The 25,709-nt window shown below is 39.6% G+C and overlaps 1 protein-coding gene across 3 annotated transcripts in view; it reads left to right on the forward strand.

The window, feature by feature from the left end:
- Positions 1-25,709, forward strand: part of MARCHF6 (membrane associated ring-CH-type finger 6) — an 84,553-nt gene that overhangs the window by 44,545 nt on the left and 14,299 nt on the right. For 2 of the 3 annotated variants that reach the window (XM_059173656.1, XM_059173655.1), the window contains exons 9-22: positions 494-526; positions 1,660-1,711; positions 5,741-5,799; positions 6,976-7,056; positions 7,304-7,372; positions 7,453-7,527; positions 9,003-9,137; positions 11,800-11,919; positions 12,673-12,773; positions 15,699-15,836; positions 17,276-17,480; positions 19,246-19,315; positions 22,454-22,650; positions 24,297-24,431. In XM_059173656.1, coding sequence (XP_059029639.1) covers positions 494-526; positions 1,660-1,711; positions 5,741-5,799; positions 6,976-7,056; positions 7,304-7,372; positions 7,453-7,527; positions 9,003-9,137; positions 11,800-11,919; positions 12,673-12,773; positions 15,699-15,836; positions 17,276-17,480; positions 19,246-19,315; positions 22,454-22,650; positions 24,297-24,431 — 1,470 coding nt within the window. The remainder of the gene's footprint in view (positions 1-493; positions 527-1,659; positions 1,712-5,740; positions 5,800-6,975; positions 7,057-7,303; positions 7,373-7,452; positions 7,528-9,002; positions 9,138-11,799; positions 11,920-12,672; positions 12,774-15,698; positions 15,837-17,275; positions 17,481-19,245; positions 19,316-22,453; positions 22,651-24,296; positions 24,432-25,709) is intronic. The other variant, XM_059173657.1, reaches the window with a different exon arrangement.

Below are 25,709 nucleotides of genomic sequence, written 5' to 3' on the forward strand. Positions count from 1 at the left end.
GTTCGACATGTCTAGATGCATACACCAGTTTCATAGCTACATTCAGTGGAAGCTGTAGGAGAACTTTAGTTTCTAGAAAAAAGTGATGTGTTGTGAAAATATTAAAAATATTATAATGTTGATTATTTTTCTATTTTCTGGCCTTTAATACAAACAAATTGTGGACTTCTGTAAAATGAAGTAACAATTTAAATTGAAATATTCTGATAGTGCAGTTGGTATACCATGAAATCTTGTCTGGCTCCTTATCCATTGTGAAAATTAAACCCATAATAGAACTGTTTTTACTTTATAATCATATGATTTGGAGTAAAAGGTGGCCCAAGTATAAAATTCTAATAAACAAGTTTTTTACTCTTTGAAAATGATATGCTGTATTGGAAAGTAGTGGGTAAGGATCATGTTTAAATATAATTAAAAGTGAGCCTTTTTTCTAAATAGAATGAAAAATCCTGTTGCATCTTGAACTTGTGCATATTGTTATTTATTTCAGATGCTAGGACTTGATGGATCTCTAGTTTTTCTAGTAAGTAAAGCTAATATTTTTAAATAGAGTTTTGACTTATGTATCTTAATGATTTAGTGATTTCAAATTTATAGTATGTCCACACTTTTTATAGTAAGGGTCAGCATACCCTTTGAATTTTGATTACTGAAGAAAGTCTGTTTTGTGTATTGAAAATACTGGCAAAGAACAAATGTAATAGTATTTAAAAAGGTCATTATTAAGTATTGATTTGTAAAAAAGAAAATGAAATACAGATTTAATAGTAGTTAAGAACTTGATCTTCTTTTAACCTTGCAGTGTTTAATGCTTTGTAGTGCTCACAATGAGACCCAGTTTCATGTTAGGTTTCTACTGTTAACCAAACCTCACCTGTCTTTACCTTATTAGCAAAGAGTACAAACTCAAAGGGGAGGGATAATTCTGTAAATAACCTGTTTTTTAGGAGAAGCGATGCTGTTTCCAGGTTCTGTATTATAAAATGACTTGGGATTTTTAAGTGGCTTTGGGTGTCGCGATAACTTAGCTACTGGTCGAAGAACCCCCCGCTGACTGAAACAGTGACATAAGGTCACAGTCGTCTTGGAGGTGATAATACATAACTGGGGGTGGTGGTGGTGGAGTAGAGACCGAGCGAGAATGAGTCTTCTAAGACTTCTACTGAGAAAACCAGGGTGCCATAGGCAGAAAAGGGACCAAGGAAGAGAAGTGACCTTGCAGAAGCCGTGAGAACAAAATGGACACTGGAAAGAAGCACTGTGTGGTTTATATTGATGTGGAATTCTAGAATTAATGCAATTTTCAAATTTTCCTCCATTAAGATTTTTTTTTCCCTCCCCCATTTGGAATTTTTCAGCATCATTTGATTTAAATGAAATCTGGCTGTTATTTCTGAGAATCTGTGTAGTTTGTAGTGGCATACTAATTTCTGAAGAGGAAATGTTTATGGATTGATTTTTTTTTCTTGCATGTAACATTATGAACTTGAATTTTACTGGGTTTAGTTTTATGAGCTATCTAATGAAAAATGAGAAGTTGCATGTAATGAAATCACAACATTATTGAGTGACGATTTCAGTCTTAACTAAGTGGAGTAGTCCAGTTAGACATGGAAGAAGAATTGAATATATTTTATTAATGCTCTTTTCCTTTAGGAACATGTCTTCTGGGTGGTGTCTCTAAACACATTGTTCATTCTTGTTTTTGGTAAGTGGTGTTTATGATGCTGTTATTTATGGTAGTATGATAGAAATTCAGTTTTTAAGGAGCCTTGTTACAGGTTTTGTTTTTGTTCTGAAACACTGGAATATGTGAAATGGTTGCAGATAGTCATCCTGTATAGGAAGGCCCCAGGTACACAGATACATTTCTTTCCCAAGAACATTGACTACAGTTACTTACCATTTCTGCTTCTTTTGGGCATCTCCATCTCTTTTTATAGGAATTGACTTTTTAGGGGTGTCTGAGTGGCTTAGCTGGTTGAGGGTCTGCCTTCGGCCCAGGTCATGATTCCGGGATCTTCGGACAGAGCCCCTGCCTGGGGGCTTCCCTGCTCAGTGGGGAGTCTGCTTCTCCCTCTCCCTCTGCCACTCCCCCTGCTTGTGCTCTCTCTCTCTCTCAAATAAATAAAATCTTAAAAAAAAGTTTATCTTAGACTGACTTGAGATTATGAGCATCCTTTCCCTGGAACTAATTTTGTGCTGATTATCTGTGTGCTTTTCCCTTTGGCAGAAGATCTTGTTTCTTCTCTCAGAATCTTGACCAAGGCTTTAACAGAGACCCTGTCTTGGGAGCTGTCACTAGGGATAGATACAAGCATGAACCTTTCCAAAGTGTGAAATCCCTGTAGAACCAAATTCCAGTAAACTCAGAGTCACTTCCAAACACTTTTCCCAATTGTGGCTGTGAGGATTCTTGTGACCACACAGGAATCCCTGATGTTGGGACTAATCAGGGAAAGGAAGAGAGGGGTGGCAGGTTTTTCCGCTTTGAGAAAGATAAAAGAAACTGAATCGAGCAAAACAATGCTTTAGAATTCAGTTTCTGCATCTCTCAAGGGAAAGAAAGTGGAAGTGTGATAGAATCAGGCTCTTGTTAGATTGTATTATGAATTGTGTCTCTTAGAGACACTTCAGTCTACAGATAGCTCTGTAGGAATGAACTTTGATAAATTCCTTTTTTATGCATATGAGTTAACCCTCTTTCCTGCTGAGGAAGAGACATAAAGATTTTCCAGGGTTTTTCCACTGGATTCCAAGTTACTTGCTTCGGTTTGGGGACCACATTGTGCCTTAAAAAGCAGTTGTTTTCGATAGGAAACCATGTAGTCAAAAACTGAATTATGTAAATGAGAATAAGACAAAAAAATTAATTTCTGAATATTATAAAAGAACAAAATAAATTTGCAGGTATCTTGTTTAAACAAAATTATCTTGAGAAAGTTCCATTGATTCTCAATTTTTAGTAGCTATTTAAGATGGTGCAAGTTAATAGGAAACTCTTCCCTTTTGCATAGGGGGTAGAAACAAAAATGCAGATTATTCTGCCTACTTTTTCATTATGTAAAATAATTGGTTAATATAGAGTGTGCATCTGTTTTTGATTCTTGACCAGATTTTGAGAGGAAAAAATGATCTGTAGATTTAGTCTTTGTTCTTGAAAGAAAAGCTTAATGCTAAATTAATGTTTGGAGGAAAAAGTCACCTTTAACAGGTGAATTGTAGTGGGGCACCTGGCTGGCTCAGTCAGAGGATCATGTGACTGTTGATTTGGGGTTATGAGTTCAAGCCCCACGTTGGGTGTAGAGATTATTTATTTATTTATTTAAAGATTTTATTTATTTGTCAGAGACAGAGGGAGAGAGAGTGCACGAGCACAGGCAGACAGAGAGGCAGGCAGAGGCAGAGGGAGAAGCAGGCTCCCTGCCGAGCAAGGAGCTCGATGTGGGACTCGATCCCAGGACCCTGGGATCATGACCTGAGTCGAAGGCAGCTGCTTAACCAACTGAGCCACCCAGGCGTCCCAAGGTGTAGAGATTATTAAAAAAAAAAAAAAAAAAGGGAAAAAACCCCACATGAATAATAGAAAAGATAGCTAACATTTATGTAAAGCACATCACATCTTAAGTAAATTTTTTTCCTAATCCAACCTCCTAAACTTATATACTATGAAGAAATAATCTTCGTAAATCTGTATTATACTTAGGATTTTTTGAAATGAACCAAGTTGTTTTCCTCTTTTTAGGAGTATATTTTCCCTTAAAGGTGAATGGTCATTGGGATTAAGCACACTCCTGTTTCTTTCCTGCTTGGGTTGCTGTTAGAATTTTCCACTTGCATTTTTGGAGTCTTGTGGTCATGTACTTTGCAGAATTATAAACTTAAAATGTAGCTGTCTCCTAATAGAAGGGAATGTTACTGAGATAGTGACCGTAATTTCAGGATACTTAATCTCATGGTTGCTGTGTAATGGAATAGAAATGGGTTGTTAAAAATTGGTGCTCAGTTTAATATTTCCCTATGTAAATAGAGTTGGAACTTGAAAATTTGCCTTTCCTGGAGGCCAATTTGAGTCATCCTCAGAGTTGGGTGAGACAACAAAATAGGAAAATTCTGCAATAGTTTTTTCTTACTCATTAAGAATTTCTTGTGCTTTATAGTACACATAATATATTAGTAAAATGTGTGTATGATTTATAAATTTCAATATGTTGGGAATACTTGTTCAGAAAAATTTGTACCCATGGAATACTTGATTAAAAAGGTTTGCTGGTCAGATCCCTATGGATTCACTCTGACTTTTGTCTTAATGTTTGAGTCCCCCTCCCTGCTTTACTTATAATCTATGCTGTTCAATTAATTTTGCCATAAGGAAAACACAAATTTTATTTTAAAAAAGTAAAATTTTATTAACATAACACAAAGACTTGAAGCAAAGAGACTATAAAAATATTTACTACGGGCGCCTGGGTGGCTCAGTGGTTAAGCCGCTGCCTTCGGATCAGGTCATGATCTCAGGGTCCTGGGATCGAGTCCTGCATCGGGCTCTCTGCTCAGCAGGGAGCCTGCTTCCCTCTCTCTCTCTCTGCCTGCCTCTCTGTCTGCTGTGATCTCTCTCTGTCAAATAAATAAACAAAATCTTTAAAAAAAAATATTTACTATGAAAATGTTAAGGATATTTTTTTCATTTAACTGTAGTAGTATTATTACACCATACTAAATTAGCAGAATTTAGTGTTTCCTAACAACTCTTCATATTAAAAATTCCTAGATGATCTCAAATGTCATTTTTATAGTTGGTTTGTTTGAATGAGGATCCAGATCTGCACGTTACTTTGGGTTAAGTTGAAGTTCCTTTTGATCTAGAATAGTCTTCTCTTTGCTCCCTTCATCTACTCCTACCCTGTTTTGCCATTAATTTGTTGACGTGACAAGTTAGCTGTCTCTCTTGCCTTCTACATTTGTCTGAATTGCTTCCGGTATGATGTCCACTACCTCGCTCTTTTGTCTCCATATTTCCTTTAAACTGGAGGGTCTAAGTAACATCTTAGTTACCCTGAACCTGTTTGTTCAGAAGCAGTGAGACAGGTATGCAATCCTTTACCCCAGTTACCAGTTTTTAGGGTAAACAATTGATGTGCTATTTCCAGGGGTGAAGAAAGTGTTATTCCTTATGTTTTCTTTTTTCCCTTTGTGTTTTTTGTTTTTGGCTTTCCCCTTTTTGAGTATTATGAACTCATGGATTTTTTTTTTTTTAAGATTTTTTTTTTTTTAAATTTATTTGACTGACAGATCACAAGTAGGCAGAGAGAGAAGCAGGCTCCCCGGCAAGCAGAGAGCCCGATATGGGGCTTGATCCCAGGACACTGAGATCATGACCTGACCGGAAGGCAGAGACTTAACCCACTGAGCCACCCAGGCGCCCCGAACTCATGGATTTTTAAAGCATTCTGTGTGTTTCCATCCGTTTTGGTCATTCTTTGAGGCTCATATCATTCTTTCCTTGGCCAGTAAGACCCTCTTCATGATGGTTCCAGTCCTTTTGTCATGAACGTATTAGACCTTGATATCTTTGTTCTCTGGTTATAGAGAATGTCCTAGGCAGTGCATTTTTGGCCCCAGATCTGGAATCTTCCATTTCTCCAAAAAGCCCTGGTTTCTTTTACTGTGGATTGGTACTAGGAGTGTTCGTTGTTTTGATTTTGAAGTTTTCATTTAATTTTTCTCCCCCTTTTAGCATTTTGCCCTTACCACATTGGTCATTTCTCCCTTGTTGGTTTGGGATTTGAAGAACACGTGAGTATAATACTTTTACGAACTTACTTTCATTACTTGCCTTCAAACTTGATATTTGTTGAGTAAATGATAGTGTCGTAAAGACTTATGTCATCTCTCAGTTTGCCTTATACAAAGCAATAGTTATCCAACATGAACTCATTCTTCTTTTTTCAAACTGACAGTCACTCAAAACATAGAAGGTCATGTTGCCAGCTAAGAAAAATGAGTTCTGAATCCGATGGTACACTGCCTTCCTGTTGGGCAGGCCAAAGGCATGCTATTGGCAAGTTCTCTTATAGGCTGATTTTTGACCCATTCCATTAACTTGCTCCCTTTTCTCCCTTTCCCATAGTGATTTAGAAAAGTAATAGCATATCAGTCAAGTTTAAAAAAAAAAGTCTGTTTTGGAATGATGGGCTACAGTGTTCTCTAACGAATTTAATTTTGACATTTTGTTCTTGTTTTTAGATAGATAAATATTTGAATGGTCAAGCCTACAACTGTTTTACAGGGTCTCCAGAAAGAACTAGTTTTTAAGGAAATCTGACATTTCTGGAATGTTCTGTTCAGTTTGTGTACGTAAATCCTGAAAGATCACATTCTGAAGTGTTCTGAAAGAGCAGAGATGTGTTCCAGTATTTAATGTAGTTCTCAGTTTTCATTGAACCCAAGAACTTGGAAATTTCAGATTCATGCTTTGATAAATTTGAATTTCCAAATTATCAGCCCTTGCTATCAGAAATTTAGGAACCTAAAAGATTTGTCACTGTCCAAATTTGTACTTTTTGTAAGCTGAAAATGGAATGGATTTGGAGAACAAGGAAAACTTAAAAGTCATTCCTGGGGTAGGAGGTGGGGTGGCTGAGACTTACCTGGCAGGTGGGCTGCCGGGACGGTGTGCTGCTGCTTTCATTGCTCAGCCTGCAGTCCCCCGCAGGATGGAGCAGGTGCAGATTAGTGTAGTGCAGCTTTTGTTTTCGTAAAATTTAAATCACTCGATTTTGCCTGCTTGAGTAGATTGCTAACAGTGGGAGAATCTGGTTTGCAGAGATGTCGTTCAAAGGAACTTCATAATTGTCTAGTTGTAAGTTGCTGGGACAGTTCACTTTGAGTCTGCTCGGATTGTTAAATACATTGTTAAGCTGGGAGGGAGGCCGTATGGTAAAATTAAATTCTATTTATTTTTATTTCTAGGTCCAAGCATCTCATTTTGAAGGTCTAATCACAACCATTGTTGGGTATATACTTTTAGCAATAACACTGATAATTTGCCACGTATCCTTTAATGAACTAATAACATGGATGTTTGGTGGTATTATTATTCACACCAAAGAGTTGTTCCTGTTAGGGACAAAACTGTTTCTCTTCTGTCCTCTCAGTAAAAGTTGTAGCTATTTGTAGTGAGGATGAGGGCAGACGAAATATGAAATTAATTCTGTCAAATAATATGTGTTGCCTAAATAAGTACCTATTTCTTTGTACCTTTAAATGCTCGATTTTTTTCCTTGACTAGATGCTATAGGGCTTGGCAACTCTTGTTAAATTTCACAGGTCTCGTCGTTTGCTGGGAGTCTGCTATATTGTTGTTAAGGTAATTCCTGTTAGAAGTTAAAACTGGAAATGATTTCTCCCCATTTGGATGGTATTTGATGGTTTTTGTTTTTACTTAAGGTTTCTTTGTTAGTGGTGGTAGAGATTGGAGTGTTCCCTCTCATTTGTGGCTGGTGGCTGGATATCTGTTCCCTGGTAAGTTTATTATTCGTTAAGATATAGTCAAATAATGTAAAGGTGTCGAAAAGGGAGGTCTTTAGAATGAATTTCTTTTAAAGGAAACTCTGTGTGATAATAATTTGCTTTGTTTCCCCCCTGAGAATGGATCATTGTGAAGCCTTAATGTTACTAATTTTTGAGTACCTGATATTTTTTTGAGGCTTTGTGAAAATTTTTGATGTTAGAATATTTTGACTAGAACCTTTCTAATAACCAGTGAAAATTTTCTTACTCATTTTACTCTTCTTAATTTTACATTAATTTCAAGACATTATACACATAAGGAGAACAATCCGATAAGAACAGTCTTTGTAATAATAAGTAAATTCAACCATTTCTTTTAACTAAGATGATCAGTCCTGATTATAATTTTTAGTTACTGTCAGTGGTAATCAGGTTTTGACTTTTCAAAAATACTTTGTATAGAAAAGCTGCCTTTGGTCTGAGAGAACATTTTCACCTGTACCTTACTATTAAAACTTGTCGGGGTGGTGGTGGTGGGGTGCCTGGATGGCGCTGTCTTTTACGCATCTGACTCTTGGTTTTGGCTCAGGTCCGGATCTCAGGGTCTAGAGATCAAATCCAGTGTGGGGCTCCATGCTCAGTGAGGAGACCGCTTTAAGATTCTCTCTCTCGCTTTGTCCTTCCCTCCTGTGCTCTCTCTTTAAAAGAAAAAGAAAAAATTTTGTCATGAATGCAGACGTGTAACCATGGAAAGAAGACACTTTTTTTTCCCAAGATATATTTGTTTATTAGAGTGCACACAGCAGGGAGGGGTTGAAGAAGAGGGAGAGAGAAACCCAAGCGGACTTGGCGACAAGTGCAGAGTGCAACGTGGAGCCTAGTGCAGGCTTGATCTCATGACCCTGAGATCAGACCTGAGCCAAAACCAAGAGTCAGATGCCCAACCAACTGTGCCACTCAGGCACACCTGAAAGAAGTTATTGTTAACCAAAAATGGTTCTTCACAGTAGCAACAATATATTTTTTTTTTTTTTAAAGACTTTATTTATTTATTTGACAGAGAGAGATCACAGTAGACAGAGAGGCAGGCAGAGAGAGAGAGAGGGAAGCAGGCTCCCTGCTGAGCAGAGAGCCCGATGCGGGACTCGATCCCAGGACCCTGAGATCATGACCTGAGCCGAAGGCAGCGGCTTAACCACTGAGCCACCCAGGCACCCACAGTAGCAACAATATTAAAGTTCTTATTCACCAATTGGTTCACCAGTCTTCTTATAGTTAAAATGTTATATTGTCATTATACATTTTTGACAGAGTATCCAGCCTTACTTATATTTCTTTGACACCATGAAATGGCATTGAAAGAACTGGAGTCCTAGAACATCATAACCCACGGACATGGTGATTTATTCACTTCTTGGAAGATGGAGATGTTAATTTGGCAAATTTGAGCGGTACAAATCTCTCTCACCTGTTCTGTCTTGATTTAGGAAATGTTTGATGCTACTCTGAAAGATCGAGAACTGAGCTTTCAATCAGCTCCAGGTACTACCATGTTTCTGCACTGGCTAGTCGGGATGGTGTATGTGTTCTACTTCGCCTCCTTCATCCTGTTGCTGAGAGAGGTGAGTTCTGCAGGGAAATGCCAACACTGTACATTTATGGAGAGTACTTCTGTTTTAACTGCGAGTCGTACATCAAAGGCTAATGATGATTTCCTGACTAATTTTCTCTGTTATTTTAGTCTAAGAGATAGATAGTTTGATAGATGAGTCTGGCTTTTTAAGATTTTATTTGTTTGACAGAGAGAGACCTAGACATAGACAGAGAGAGGGAACACAAGCAGGGGTGGGAGAGAGAGAAGCAGGCTTCCCACTGAGCAGGGAGCCAGATGCCAGACTTGATCCTAGGACTCTGGGGTCATGACTCGAGCTGAAGGCAGACATTTAATGACTAAGCCACCCAGGCGCCCTGAGTTTGGCTTTATTTCTTGAAATTCTTTTTAGTTACTTGTCTCAAAAATGGACAAGTTTTAGTACTTCTGTGTATAATTAGTTATGAGTTTGGAAGATGAGTAGATTGAGGGGAAAAAACTAAAAGTACTTGCTTTACTTGATAGTTATTGTGACCATCCTCTCATACAAGTTCTTGGAATTTTATGTGATGTGAGTCTGTCTTGGACTCCATTTAAGGAAATACAGTACTGGAAATACCCAAAGCGGGGAATATGGTTTTGTGGATCAAAACTCAAAATACGTAGTCAAACACCGTAAGCATGGAATTACAGTGAGGGGTCTTTATGATTCCAGTTCACTTGCCTGAGGGATACAAGTTCTCATCCTGTTTTTAGAATATAGTCCTTACTGAGGCGCCTGGGTGGCTCAGTGGGTTAAAGCCTCGGCCTTTGACTCAGGTCATGATCCCAGGGTCCTGGGATGGAGTCCACGTCTGACTCTCTGCTCAGCAGGGAGCCTGCTTCCCCCCACTCCTCTCTCTCTGCCTGCCTTTCTGCCTACTTGTGATCTCTGTCTAGCAAATAAATAAATAAAATCTTAAAAAAAAAAAAGAATATAGTCCTTACTGATTTGAAGAGAGTGAAATGAAAATAGGGTCAGTATTTGATTAGTATAGATCTCATGCTCAGTCATTCTGATGCAGTGGGAAGTATAAAAATGAGTAATTTTGACAAATGTACTTGTATTTCCTCAGATACTGCTCTATGTTCACTCTGGGCCAGCACTATGCTGATCTAATAGTAAGAAACAAAGACAGGGTGCGTCTGGGTGGCTCAGTCATTAGGTTTCTGCCTTTGGCTCAGGTCATGGTCCTGGGATTGAGCCCCATATCTGGCTCCAGGGAGCCTGCTTATCCCTCTACAGCTCTCCTGCGCTTGTGTTCCCTCTCTCACTATCTCTCTCTCTAATAAATAAACAAAACTTTTAAAAAGAAAAAGAAAGAAAAAAAGACAGGATCCCCATTCTTTTTGATTGTATATCCTGGGAAGGAATACAACCATCAGACAAGTCAGCCTGTTCCACTGAGAGTGGTGGTGGAGAAGTACTGGGGCAGTGTGCAGGAGTGCCAGAGAAGGCCGGTGAATCCAGTGTGAGCGGAATACAGAAGCACCAAGGTTTGATGCTATTCTTGGTGTACTTTTCCTTTGAGATACTGAGGAGTTAAGGAGTGGGCTGGGGTCAGAATGTTTTCCTGAATTATATGGTGTAAGTTCAGTAAAGTCTATTTGTAGATAAAACTTGTATTCTTTCTTTGAAACAAGCATTTGAGACTAAATTTTTTCCGAACTATAATTATATACAATCTCTGAAATACACTGTTAAGTGATGAAGTGTTTTTACATCGAAGTTTTTCATCTCCTCGGCTTGGTGGTTTTTTTGTTGGTACAGAATCCTAGGATTAGGGATCTGGATGGAATCATAGAGGTCGTATACTCCCTCACTTGGAAGATGGGGAAATACAGTTGGGGCAGGTGAGGGGCATACATGGGGTAACTCAGAGAATTTGGGCCACTCAGGACTGATACTCAGACTCTTCCATTGCCCCGTCACCCACAGCGTCTTGGGTTGATGATTTCCACTGAGAAAGGGAGAAAAGATGTAGACAGTAGAATGAAATGCTGAGAAGCTTTAGGGTTTCTTAATTAACAAGGTACCTCCTCTCAGGAGAGTAAGACTGGCATCAGATCTTCTATTTAGAACATTTATAAATTGCCGTGTAATTCTTTTTTACCAGATGATGCAGTATAATGACAGTGTTTAAAAAAAAAAGATACTTACTTTTGGGGCTCCTGGCTGGCTCAGTGGGTTAAGGCCTCTGCCTTCGGCTCAGGTCATGATCCCAGGGTCCTGGGATCGAGCCCCGCATCGGGCTCCCTGCTCAGGGGGGATCCTGCTTCCCTTCCTCTCTCTCTCTCTCTCTCTCTCTCTCTGTGCCTGCCTCTCTGCCTACTTGTGATCTCTGTCCAATAAATAAATAAAATCTTAAAAAAATATACTTACTTCTCACCTCAGAGACTTAGATTTCTTGACAAGTTGCACTTACTAAATTTTTTTCATTGAATGATTAAAAGCATCAAAGGACATCAAACACAAGATGGTTTCTGTACATGTTCTGATTTAGGAACTTGTTTTCATAGGAAAACCATGTGTATTTTCTGGGGCCCATTTTATTAAGCTAAAATTTTAAGAATCTATTTGTATGCTAATATTTTAGCTCATATTACAGAGTCTGAAGATACTGGTATTTATAGCATTTAAAATACATTTGCAGGTACTTCGACCTGGTGTCTTATGGTTTCTAAGGAATTTGAATGATCCAGATTTTAATCCAGTACAAGAAATGATCCATTTGCCCATTTATAGGCATCTCCGAAGATTTATTTTGTCAGTGGTAAGCATACCTTTTTATTGTTTTTTAAGTAAAGTGTAATACCCTTTTGTTTTGTTGGGGGTGTTTTGGTCAGGGACTGGTAAAGTACATATATTGAATAAATTTATGTTTATCAAAGCTTGTAGAGCTTTGTTGTCAAATAGTTGTTTTATTGGTTACTTCGATAAAGTAAATAAAATGTTTACTAAGACAAAAATGTCCTCCAGTTCTTAAGTAGTGTAATTGCCAAATTATGGGTATTAGAATCCCATTTCATTTGCATTGGAGAAGTGGAGATTCTTTAATAGCTTTTACATTAAACTGTTTAACAGAATTATGTCAAAGCTTATTCCCTGCCTGGAAGAAAAAATTACCTAGTTAAAACTAAGTTTTTCCAAAATGAAATTTAAAAAGCAGTCTTACACCCTTTGGAAAATTTGTAGCCATTAATATGAGTCACATCTTACGATACTTACAGGTGATTTAAGTTGCAGACAGTTCTGGTGCTACATTATAAGTTTCTGACTCTCTCCTCACATACCATGCAGTGATGATCCTTTGTGGCTCCTGTTTGAGCCCTGGTGTTCTAGAGAGAGAGGAGCAGCCTCCCTAGGAATGCATCCTGTCCGCGGGGTGGCCCAAGTTTAGTGTGTGGAGTGAGAACACTCTGGACCCTGGATGGGTATAGACTTGGATTGGTTGGGTATGTTCAGAGTTTGCTTGTCTCTCGTGGGAGTGATTTACAGTGCCGTCATGTCTTTTGTTTTACTGCAGATTGTCTTTGGCTCCATTGTCCTTCTGATGCTTTGGCTTCCTATACGTATAATTAAGAGTCTGCTGCCCAATTTTCTTCCATACAATGTCATGCTCTACAGGTAAGTTTTTGAAATTTGGAAACTTTACTAATTTAGTTCTGTTGATACCCGTTCATTTCTTAACAGATACTGGAAATCATTTGATAGTTGCATTTTGCCATTTTAGGTTATATAAACATTAGTTTAGCATTTGCATTTTCCAAAGGAAGACTTACTTTTCTGCAGATGAAGTGCGCATTTGTTCTTCATTGAAATGTATACCATACTTAATGAGAGCACGTTAGCCACAAACATCTTTATACGAAAAGCACATCATGTACACTATAATTGTGTATTTAGCTATAGATTAAAAATAAGACATAAGGCTTACAGATGTAAAATCTTCTTGATTTAAAAGTTTGTCACCTAGAAATCTATGTTCTACCACTTCTCCTTTATTCCTTTTTTTAGTGACTTGCATTATCCTTTCACTTACCTGAACAGAAATCTGCTGGGAAATTGGGTTTCTTCCTCAGATTTCTTTTCTTTTTTCAAGATTTTATTTATTTGAGAGACAGAGAACACAAGCAGGGGGAGCAGCAGGGGGAGAAGGAAAAGTGGGGCTTAATCCTAAGACCCTGGGATCATGATCTGACTAAAGGCAGATGCTTAACCAACTGAGCACCCAGGCACCCCAGTTTCTTCCTCAGATTTATTTCTCATTGGGCTTTAAATCTTTTAAATCTCGTTTTTTAAAAAAGATTTATTTATTTTTGAGAGAGAGCAAGCATGCTAGTGAGGGACGGGGCAGAGGAAGAGGGGGAGAGAGAACCTTAAGCACACTCCCTGCTAAGCATGGAGTCCCACATGGGCTTGGCTCTAGGGCCCTAAGATCGTGACCCAAGCTGAAGTCAGAAGTCGGACACTTACCCAACTGTGCCACCCAAGCACCCCGAGTCTCATTTTTAAAGCTCTCTTATCTTACCTTATCTTATACCAGGTGAAACTTGGTATGCCACTTACTTCCTTAGTTTAGGCCTTCCTCTTTTTCTCCTTTTATAACCCATCCTTAACACCCTACCTTTTCCTCCATAATCTCCGTGATAATGTCTAGGTCATTTAGAGAGATCTGCAAGCCTTGGTATAATCTCACAATGACTTCCCAGCATCTGGTCCCAGCATTGTCTAACTTGAATTCTCCTCTCCAGCCATACTCCCTTCCATTAAGTCTCCCTAAAAAACAATAGCTAAAATACTTAGCTATTTCTTATTTTTCCCTTTCTGTTTGGAGTAACCTTCCCCATGTTTGCCTGGCAAGCTTTTGTTATCTTTCCTCAAAATCCAAATTAAGGTTTTATTGTCCGAGTTTTCCCTGAAGTATATCATCACTCCTTCCTTATGTACTTGGATCTGGTCATGGAACCAGGGAGGCACAGGTTTTGGCTTTAGGTATTGTTAAGATAGACCCATTTTGGTAGTCAGTTATACCTAGAAGTTTAGCAAAGTTTTTGAACTACATAGTGGCTTTTACTCCATTCTTCCATTAAAAACAATTGAGGACCCATGATATGCCTGGTACTTTTCTGTGTACTAGGTGTATAACAGTGAACAAAGCAGAATCAAGAAAATTCTGTTCTTGTGGAGCTTACATGATGGGGAGACAGCCATAAAAATAGATAAAAGATAGTGAGGTGTATCGGGTCATAAATACTATGGGGGAAAAATGAAGCCGACAAAGGGAATAGAGAGAATGGTCAGAATGGGGTTATAATTTAGAAGGGATTGATGACCTCAAGAGGGGACAGTTGGGGAAGCTGTGAAGGAGGTGATAAGGGAGTGAGTCCTGTGGTTTCCTGGAGGTAGAGTGTCCTTGGAGGGGGTTGGGCAAGTGCAGCGACATTGAGGTCTGTTGGAGGAGCAGCAGGAAGGCCAGTTCGGCCGGAGTAGAAGAAAGAAAGCATGGTAGTTGGCTGTGAGGTCAGAAAGGTCATGGAAAGTCAGATCCTAGAGAGGCTCATAAGCCCGTGTACACACTTTGGCTTTAACTTGAGTGATTTAGGGAGTTCTTGGGAAGGTTGGTATAGAAGAGTGATCTGATGCAGGTTACCAAGTGTCACCAGGGCTGCTCTGATGAGAAGAGACTGGCACAGGGTGGCCAGGGCAGGATCAGGAAGCCAGCTGGGCGGATAATGCAGCGATCCTGGTGAGAGGTAAGGTTAATTGAGGTGAAGGAAGAAGCAGTGGGGGTCATGAGAAGTGAGATTTAGGGTACTCTTGGGGTCCACTCAGCAGGACTCTGGCTGTTCGAGTGTGGAGTGAAGAAAAGGCAGGCAGGGATCCACGTTTCTGTCCTGAGCACCTGGAAAGATGGAGTTGCCGTTTTCTGCGGTGCGGAAGGCTGTGGGGGAGCAGGATTAAAAGAGAAGAGTAGAAATTTGCTAATGATCAATTTAAGATGTCTCAAGTCTGTAGGAGACACTAGTTGGCACTTTGGATATGAAGTTAGGAGTTAGGAAGATGTCTGAGTGGTACATAGACATTCCCGGAAATGTGGTATTTTAAGCCACAGGAGTTTGTATTTGTCCAGAGAGCATGCGTAGATGAGAGGAGAGAGGACGGAACCTGGGGCCCTCCGTTGTCTCCAGCCCAGGGACCTGAAGGGCTGCTAACAGATCTAGAAAGGCATCTAGTGAGAAAGTGTTTTGAGGGGCATGGAGTGACCAGCTGTGTGACATGCCGCTTGCTGTACTGCAAGTGAGGTGGACACCGAGACTGATCACCATAACACCACCAAGGTCGTTGGTGACCCTTGTGGGGAACAGTTTTGGAGGAGTCAGAGGGGGAAGCTTTGCTGGCTTCGAGGGAGAGTGGGGGAGAGGTGCTAACAGTGGTGAGTTGGTAAGGCGATCTTGAAGGAGTTTTGCCCATCAGATGTTTAACATTGATACAGTTATAATGGGAAACTAGATTCACGGTGTAAATTACAACTGTTTGTAATTGTCTTAGTGATGCTCCAGTGAGTGAACTGTCCCTTGAGCTACTTCTGCTTCAGGTGGTCTTGCCAGCGCTGCTTGAACAGGGACACACGCGGCAGTGGCTGAAGGGGCTTGTGCGAGCGTGGACTGTTACCGCTGGATACTTGCTGTAAGTAGGCTGGTGGTAGCCCTTCTGACGGAGTGTGTTCCATGCCCCACTCCGGAAATAGTAGTTTTAAGAAGAGACCATTGGTGGTATCTGCAGGTTGTATATAATACTTGTTTTAATTAATACTCAATTTTTCTTATTTTTTTTAAAAAGATTTTATCTGTATATTTGACAGACAGAGATCACAAGTAGGCAGAGAAGCAGGCACAGAGGAGGAAGCAGGCTCCCTGCTGAGCAGAGAGCCCAATGCGGGGTTCCATCCCAGGACCCTGGGATCATGACCTGAGCCGAAGGCAGAGGCTTTAACCCACTGAGCCACCCAGGCGCCCCTCAATTTTTCTTATTTTTCTAATTATTGTCTGTTCTTTTATGGAGAATGTTTACATTTTTTTACCCTCATACAGAGGTTTGGTTCTGGCCCAGGTTCTTTGATTTCATTACACAGGGTGTAAATAAACATTTTTTTTTCAGTGCATTAAAAGCAAACTAACTTAATTCTGGTTTTTTATTTTACTTTAAGATTTTATTTATTTAAAAGAGAGCATGAGGGGCGCCTGGGTGGCTCAGTTGGTTAAGCAACCGCCTTCGGCTCAGGTCACGGTCCCGGAGTCCCAGGATCGAGTCCCGCATCAGGCTCCCAGCTCCATGGGGAGTCTGCTTCTCCCTCTGACCTTCCCGCCTCTCATGCTCTCTCTCACTGTCTCTCTTTCAAATAAATAAATAAATAAAATCTTAAAAAATAAAATAAAATAAAAATAAAAGAGAGCATGAGTGGGGGGTGGCGAAGGAGGGGGAGAAGCAGAGTCTCTGCCAAGCAGGGAGTCCATCAGGGACTCCATCCTAGGGCCCCTGGGATCATGACCTGAGCTAAAGGCAGATGCTTCACTAACTGAGCCCATCCAGGTGCCCCATCCCTGATTATTTTAGAAGCCTTACCCTGGCAGGAGGTTTCTCAGGCATTCAGTCAACATGTTGCCTTTATTTTTTTTCAAGTTTCCATGTGTCATACTTATTTTTAAAGTTGAACCTTTGTAATTTAAATGTTTCTTTCATAAAATTTGTGGCATTCTGTAGAGACCTTATTGTGAAATGTGCATCTGGTCGTATTGGATTGAACAGGTGCTGTTCTTTGCCTGCCCCAAGCTGCTTCCTCCGTCCCTGCACGTTTGCCGCGACTGACGTGCGCTCTGGAGGTTGTAGCTCAGCTCGCGCCACAGTGGACGCAGTAGTTCAGCTACATTCTGGGGAGTTGGGGACATTAGCATTTAATTAGGAAAGGTTTGCTTTAAAGCAGGTACCAACATTTAGACCAGAATGAGGTATTTATACTGCTACGTACAGATGCTACTTACACATTTTCTACCGTAAGTAATAATAAGAAAGTTAAGTGTCTTTCTGCTGTTTTATTCTGATCAAGTGAGAATGTACTTTTTACACAGGGATCTTCATTCCTATTTATTGGGAGACCAGGAAGAAAATGAGAACAGTGCAAATCAACAAGTTAACAATAATCAGCATGCTCGAAATAACAACGCTATTCCCGTGGTGGGCGAAGGCCTGCATGCAGCCCACCAAGCCATACTCCAGCAGGGAGGGCCTGTTGGCTTTCAGCCTTATCGCCGGCCTTTAAATTTTCCACTCAGGGTAGGTACTGTAAGAGTTAAGCAGAAGTCAAGTTTTTTCAAATTCCCTTTGAGAAATTGGTGCTGTTATTAGTGCTGTTAGCATGTAGTCCTCTATATAGACATATCTTACAGTCTCTTGACAAGAACCCCTAGTCCTTCCATTAGTAGGAGAATATATGTAAATGTCAGAGAACTTGATCAGATTTTGGAGATGGATCACAGGGGTTGAGATTCTGTGTGCTTTTGCTCCCTGTTTGAAAGTAGCAGCGTTGAAGACCCTAGTGAAAATAAGAAATCAGTGTTACTGCTCTATGTCAGCTATGTGTCCGGAGCCGGAATGGGCATTCTAATGTTTTCCCGTTTACTCTCCGTCCCATTACTGCAAGGGAGTAGTCGCCTCGTGTTTACATCTGATGTAACTGAACACAAGACTGGTCGACGAAGCAACTGCCTCCAGACTCCCACCAAAACTGTTCCTGGCAAGGATCGTGGTGGGGGCTTTTGTATTGTTAAATTTGATTGTTAGGTCTTGGTCCTCACCTCACTTGCGATATGGTGACTTGTTGCACAGTTAGTCAATCCTTGCTCCACAGAATGCTTTCTCCAAGGGCATCCAGGAGTCTTTGTGGAGGAGGTGATGCTTTTAAGTTTCTAAAGTTAGGCCAGACAGAGAATAAAATGGAAAAATGGAAGGGCACTCCACGCTTGTGCCAAACCAAGAGGCAGACTGGTAGGTTTGGGAATTAAGTGTATCTAGAAGGTTGGGTGTGCCGGTGAGCATGAGAGACGGGAGGAGTCCTGGGAGACGAGGCTCTGAGATGAGCGGAAGGTGCTTCCTGGCCCAGGTCAGAGAGAACTGATAGGAGGTTTCTCAAGCAAGGACAGCTGACAGCTTTAAAGGCTCCCCTTCTCCATCTTCCCCCTAGAGCTCTGCCCTCTGGGCAGGGGAAGGGGGCTGCTGGTAAGGTAGAAGGCGAGCAGCAGTTGCTCCTTTTCTGCCCACAGCCGCTGCTTTTCTTTTAGTGTACTGCCTTTTATCTGCACTTCTCAGTACAGCCACATGTAATACCAGCTACGTGTGGCTGTTTACGTTTAAACTTAATTCAAAGTGAATACAACTGGTAAGGATGTGGTATGATGATGTGTTAATTACTTTAATGGTGGGAATCCCTTTATAAGGTGTACGTGTAGTAAATCCTGTTGCACAATTTAAATACAATTTTGTGAGTTATAACTCAATAAAGTAAAAAACAAAAGGGAAAAAAAAGTACTTTTCTGGTAGGATTACACACCAAATAAATACAGTGTAAAATTTCATGACTCGTTCCCACTGACCCTGTGTCAGGTGCTCAGTGGCCACTTGTGCCAGGGGCTGCTGAGTCGGGCAGCGCAGATTCCATTAGCACAGAAAGTTGTAATTGGACAGCATTTTCCTCTCATGAAAGCTTGTTTTTGAGAATTTGATTAAAAAGTGAATGTTTTTAGTTTTAATTAATAGGTAAAATTAAAGGTGGTTGTTTTATTTTTATGCATTCTGATTAAAAAATACATTTACTTGTTACTTGCTGATGTATTAGATTATATGAAAATAGACACTTATTTTGGCTGAAATTATAGGTAATTTTACCTAAAATAAAAATTCCCTTTTATGTGAAATGGAAGAAAACCTAGAAATATAGGCAATTTCTTTTTGTTGGGGGAATTGTGCTGATTTTTTGAGGGGTGTCATGAAATACGTTAAACACATACGAACCATTTATGTAGTCTTATGTTTTGCCTTGCAGATTTTTTTGTTGATTGTCTTCATGTGTATAACCTTACTGATTGCCAGCCTCATCTGCCTTACTCTACCAGGTACGAGCTAATGATGTGAGATGCTTTTTATCTCTTTCATTGAGTATAAACTTGAAATAGTTTGCCCTTTATTTTTGATTGAATATGAAATATGATCTTTCTAGGGTTCTCCCTCTCCTTGGAATCATTTATATTGGAACAGAGGGGAGAATAATATCAAGACCCAATTCCTGATTCATTTTTAGAAGTAAAGTATGTGTGGTGACTCTGGTTTTTTGGAGATAGTCTCTCTATAGTATGGGTTTTCAAAAAGTTACCTGTGTGGCTTTAATAATTTTTTCAAGCCAGTCTTTTGATGTTAATTATGTTTGCCCTCATTTTATCTTTCCGGTCCACTCTATGGTATTACTAGACACTTTATGAAGCCATACTGTTTCCCTGTATCATCTGGTATTCACAAATAATAATCTTTAAGTTTCAGCTAGACACCGTTTCCTTCTCTAACAAGTAAGACACTGTGGGGTGAATATAATAGTTTATCATGTTCTGCAAAGGCCAGAGGTAAATGGGGTTGAGTCTAAAGCCAGTGACAAAGGCTCAGGATCAGCTTGTCGCCCCCACCCTCCCAGTTAGTGTGTATAGTAAGCCAAAACATTCTAAATCATCCTGATACATGTTAGCTGCTTAAATAATCATTAAGTGGAAGATACTTTTCATCTCTTACAAGCACGTAAATGTATACTGAGTTGTTATCTTGATGATAGCACTACCTCTACACTTTTATAAATTAAATTTGTATTAAATACTTGAGTTTTTCCATGAGGGCTAATAAGGTTAGGAGAGAGCAAGTAGGAAATAGAGTTTCAAGTGAGGTTTCTAAAAATAATGAGAATATTCTCTAATCTGTAGGAATTGTGATTTAACTTAAAGTGGTGGCAAAATACAAATTTTTTTTACATGTTTCTGAATAAAGACTTTGATCTTTAGACCTATACTGAGAGCTCACTATTCCCCATAATTACTGCTCTTGAGAGGACAAAATGTGATTAATGGTTAGGTGCAGTGTAGTAAACATATTGCTCAGAAAACTTCGTTTTTGAATTTTGGACTGCTTTTATTTGTGGTTTTTATGTTCCATGTTCATGTTTTTATCAGAAATATTAAGAAAAATTTAAAAGAAGAGGGCGCCTGGGTGGCTCAGTGGGTTAAGCTGTTGCCTTCGGCTCAGGTTTTGATCTCAGGGTCCTGGGATCAAGTCCTGCTTCGGGCTCTCTGCTTGGCAGGGAGCCTGCTTCCCTCTCTCTCTCTCTTCTGCCTGCCTCTGTTTACTTGTGATCTCTCTCTGTCAAATAAATAAATGAAATCTTTAAAAGAAAAAAAAAAGAAAAATTTAAAAGAAGAAAACATAGTTCAGTACTTGAATTTGGCAGTGAAAATACAACCCAGTCTCACCATCTAATGGGAAGAACATAGTCATATTTAACTCTAGAAATGTTTGGTGTCATAGTATGCATTGAAGGTAGGAAGGAGGCTGTTTCCCCCCATAGTTTACTTTTCTGATGATATTACTATAAATTAAAGCCATAACCCTGTTCTCTCAAAAACACTTTATTAGGGGTGCCTGGGTGGCTCAGTGGGTTAAAGCCTCTGCCTTCGGCTCGGGTCATGATTCCAGGGCCCTGGGATCGAGCCCCACGTCGGGTTCCCTGCTCAGCAGGGAGCCTGCTTCCCTCTCTCTTTCTCCCTGCCTCTCTGCCTACTTGTGATCTCTGTCAAATAAATAAATAAAATCTTCTTTAAAAAAAAAAACCCAATACTTTATTAGAAGTATGTGAAATTATGTCTGTCCATGCAACAGTCTATCCATCTATCCATCCATGTGTTTATTTCACATAACATTTATGTGTATTTGTCTTTAAAAATAACTTATCTTCACACCCAAACCCTTTTGTGAGGTTGCAAAGAAGTCTGGTTGCCAGCATTGCAACTTGTAAGACTTAACTATTGAGCTGGTTTCATTCACTTGGAGGCAGTTGGTGCAGTTTGGGTCACTGGTCAAGAGCATGAGCTTTGTCATGTAGGTATGAGTGCAAATCCAGCCTCCACCCTCACGTGACCTTGGATAGTGGCTACTTGGGGGATCTGGGGAGGATGAATGGTATGATATATGGAAAATGCTCAGCATAGCCACTAGCTCCTTTTAGGTATTTGAAAATGATAAATAGTACTGTATTAAGAGGAAATCAGTCTGTAGAAAGATACACAAGACGTTTGGACCTTGCTGTTCTTTCTAGCCTTATGGAGGAGTAACCATGCGAAGAAAGTTGCTTTACGAATGATCTTGCCTGAGGCAGATTTTTATCCATACATTGTAGAGTTTATTTGTATTAACTTTATCTGAAGCAGTTCTTTAGACACTTCTCAAATCTGTTTTAAGTTTTGGCATATTTGAATCTTCTAAGAAAATTAATATGGTGTTCTTTGATTATTGTGCTTTAAAATGTTATTATGCCCACTTATTAAAATAAGCTTAGTTTTCTGTCTTTTTTTTTTTTTTAAAGGTTTTATTATTTATTTGACAGAGAGAGATCACAAGTAGGCAGAGAGGCAGGTAGAGAGAGCATGGGAAGCAGGCTCCCTGCTGAGCAGAGAGTTTGATACAGGGCTCCATCTCAGGACCCTGGGATCATGACCCGAACTGAAGGCAGAGACTTTTAACCCCACTGAGCAACCCAGGCACCCCTAGTTTTCTGTGTTGATGAATGAGTTAATTGAAAGTTAATCTAATTATTTGTAATGTTCCTAAATTATGAAAGTATTGACAGTAAAATAATAAACAAATTCCCCACTTTTGTCATATTATGTGTATAGTGATTTTATTTGGTGATAAAAACAGTAAGAACAACCTCCTCAATCTTTCTCTTTTCTGAAAGAGCAAGTGATTGGCATGGCCAGTCAGGATAGATGTCACAGGAGAGCTTGTCCCCAGTGACTTCCTGTGCTTTGGTTGTGCCTTAATCAAATAATTGCATTCTTTAGAGTTTATGGGGGTTTTTCTTGTTTGTTTTTAATGAAGATATGTTATATCCACATGTGATCTTTTTATTAATGACATAAAATGATGGAAATAAATTGAAAACACTAAACATCAGGATTATAGTTCTTTTTACATAGATAGCTGTATATCTCATTTATCAGCCTTTCTGTTTTCAGTATTTGCTGGCCGTTGGTTAATGTCGTTTTGGACGGGGACTGCCAAAATTCATGAGCTCTACACAGCTGCTTGTGGTCTCTATGTTTGCTGGCTCACCATAAGGGCAGTGACGGTGCTGGTGGCATGGATGCCACAGGGACGCAGAGTGATCTTCCAGAAGGTTAAAGAGTGGTCCCTCATGGTAGGTTTTTCTGATAAAGAACTGATCATTTTTGACAGGACTAGTGGAAGTTTTCTTTTTTTTTAATCATTTTTAAAAATCTTTTCACTTTCGTTTCTTCACTATGCTGGTAGTGTCAAGAGAATTGATTTTTTTGAGTTAGAAGGAATATTCCTTTTAGATGATAGTAGCTTTCTGGTTAATTCTGAGAATCGTGGTCAGATGTGTCCAAGGACATCAGTCAGTGTCCAAAGAAAATCATCCTGTTAAGTGATCCAGTTAGACCCGTAAGTAAGTAGTGCAATTAGCAAAGTTGTTTTGGAAATTTTTAAGGATTAAGATATTCTGTAGAATTTAAAATCAGTTTAAGTGGAAATTTCCCTTTAAGATTTTTTTTTTCTAAAATTTGATTTTTTTGATCTATTTGAATATGTAAAATCTTGACTTCAGGATAAAGTTTTGCATGTTTTTCATATAAATGGGATTCCTTTAATTTCACATTCTATTACTAATTCAAGAATGTCTTGGCTAATGTGAGCGTGTAGTAAGTAATGGAAATTATTATTCAGTAAAGCAGTGAGTTGCACGAAGGTGGGTTAAAATGTCAGTGTGGGATCATTGTCCAGGTGTGATGACTTACTGATTGACTGTGATGTTGGATAGTTCACTGCTCATGCCACTTCTTTTGTATAGCTCGTTTTGTATCTGAATTTAGATTTTCATTTCAATGAAAGGTTAATATTAGTGTTGAAAGAAAAACACAAGATTTATTGCGTACTGTGAACAAAGGGCTTTAATTACTATTTAATTCCACAAGATAATGGGACACGTAACTATATTGAAAATACTGAAGTTAGCTAATACCAGTTTTCCTTTGATACTCTTCTTTATCTGTAGTATGCCGTATAAAAAATCAAGTACTGTGTTTTCGCCCTCATCATATCAGCCTCTTGTCGAAACACACCTACGCACTGAGGCTACCTTAAGAAAAAGGGAGGTCCCCAGACGTCAGAGCCACTCTAAAGAATCCTTTCTTCATCAGGATTCTGTAGTGATGCTTTCATAGTTTCTCTTTTTTTCTCTTTGTTTTGACTTTATTTTTATTTTGTGAAGCTTTGTTCAAATTCTAGAGCTCTGGCTCTAGCCATGTGGCTAATGGCTCCCATAACACAGATACAGGACATTTCTGTCATCATAGTGAATTCTGTTGGGACCATAGAGGGTTCTGGAGGGAGCCAGTTTGATCAAACTGATTAAGTACCTTCACTGGGATTATGAACAGCCTTCCTATACCAGTCCACCTCAGGGTTCACAAATTGGAATAGGAGCTTGGGATAATCAGTCGCTCTTCTTGGACAAATAAAAGCCTGCCCCTGAGAATGAGATTGAGAAAAACAGCACAGCCCCCTGATTAATATATGCAAGTGAATTTTGTAGAGTTTTATAGCAAAAATGCATAATAATTTCATGCTTCCATTATAGCTTGAGCTTGTATGTAAGTATTCAAATTACGTTTAATGGTGTAGCGTAAAATGTATGTGTGGTGATAATATATTTGGTTCTGCTAGGCATTGGGTTAAAGAAGAAAAATAAATTTCCAAGTGGAATAAAGAGTTTAGCTAAAAGTCGGAAAGACTCCCTAGTGACATGGCCTCGTTTCCCAATAGATCATGAAGACTTTGATAGTTGCTGTGCTGCTGGCGGGGGTTGTCCCGCTCCTGCTGGGGCTCCTGTTTGAACTGGTTATTGTTGCTCCCCTGAGGGTTCCCTTGGATCAGACTCCTCTTTTTTACCCATGGCAGGTAAGTGCATGACTTTTGGTCATGATTTTTCTTTGTGGACTTGGAATCAGAAAAATCCTTGTTTTGTTTTGTTGTTTTTTTTTAAGTGATTATAGGCGGTTTGTGTAGAAAAACTCAATTTTTTCTGTTGTAGGAACCTTATAAAATCGATTAAGTAATGCATTTTAATCTATTGCCTTCAAAATATGCAGTTCATATAATTCCTGTAAAAGGTCTTTGTAGGTTAAAATGCCACTGTTGATTTAGGCTTCACCTGATATTTAAAGACACAGACTACCGTGCATTGATCTTTCCACTTTTTAGTTAAGGTGAGAGCTCTTGCTTCTTTTAGATTTGAGACTTTAAGTAGTAACTTAGAGTTTTTAAGTAATTATAGCATGTTTTCCCCAGAGTAAAAGACTTATTAAAAAGAGCATTCTGACGGAACCTATGTAGATCACAACAGAGATCTTAAAGCTAGTAGGGAAGAAAAATGCTACTTTTGTATAGTATTTAGAGCCAGAAATTAGCATCACAGACTTCAGATTCTTAAGAGATCCTAGGGGGAAGAGCGAGGCACCGACTTCAGTCATTCAGAGGCTTTTCAGCCTTCTTTGTTTCCTCGCATATATGATAGTGGATTTGCTAGAAATGAAAATCATGTGGGGTGTATTTCCCTTCCTCTACTCTCCTGATGAAGAGCCTCCACAAAAACCTCATTTAACAGCACATATTTACGTTAGTGCTCGAATGTGTGCTACAACCCTGTCTTCTGGAACTGCCTCAGACGGAAATGAGGCCAGTGCAGGTCCTTCTTTTCCGCCTCACAGGCTGGAGCTGCTCTGTGACTGGGGCAAGTACAGGTTGCTGTGGCATCATGTGGAAGAGGTGTTTATCCTGGTTTGCGGAGCTGGGATTTGGTTCTCTATAGGAGACAGTGTCTCGGACAACCTGGTGGAGTACAGAGGTGTGGGTAAGAAAGGAAGACAATATTCCAGGAAGGAGCGAGGGGCCACCATGCAGCAAGACAGGGCGTGTGTGTGGAACTGCCTCAACCTCTGCGTTGTCTGGATCAGGCTCGGGGAGGAAAGTGGGAAAGAGAGGGAGGTACTGAAGCCCGTGTGAGGTCTTCGTGGAAGAGCCGCATTGCAGTGAAGTCAGGTAGCATCAGGGGTTGAAGGAAAGCTGTTTTTTTACAGAAGAAGGCCAGCTGACGAAAGAAAATCACTGCTTTGCAATAGTTAATAAACAATTCCAGCACGGATGGCTGATCAGTGGATACGGTACCCATCAGGGGAA

This window comes from Mustela lutreola, chromosome 5 (genome assembly GCF_030435805.1).
Source record: "Mustela lutreola isolate mMusLut2 chromosome 5, mMusLut2.pri, whole genome shotgun sequence".
NCBI lineage: Eukaryota > Metazoa > Chordata > Mammalia > Carnivora > Mustelidae > Mustela > Mustela lutreola.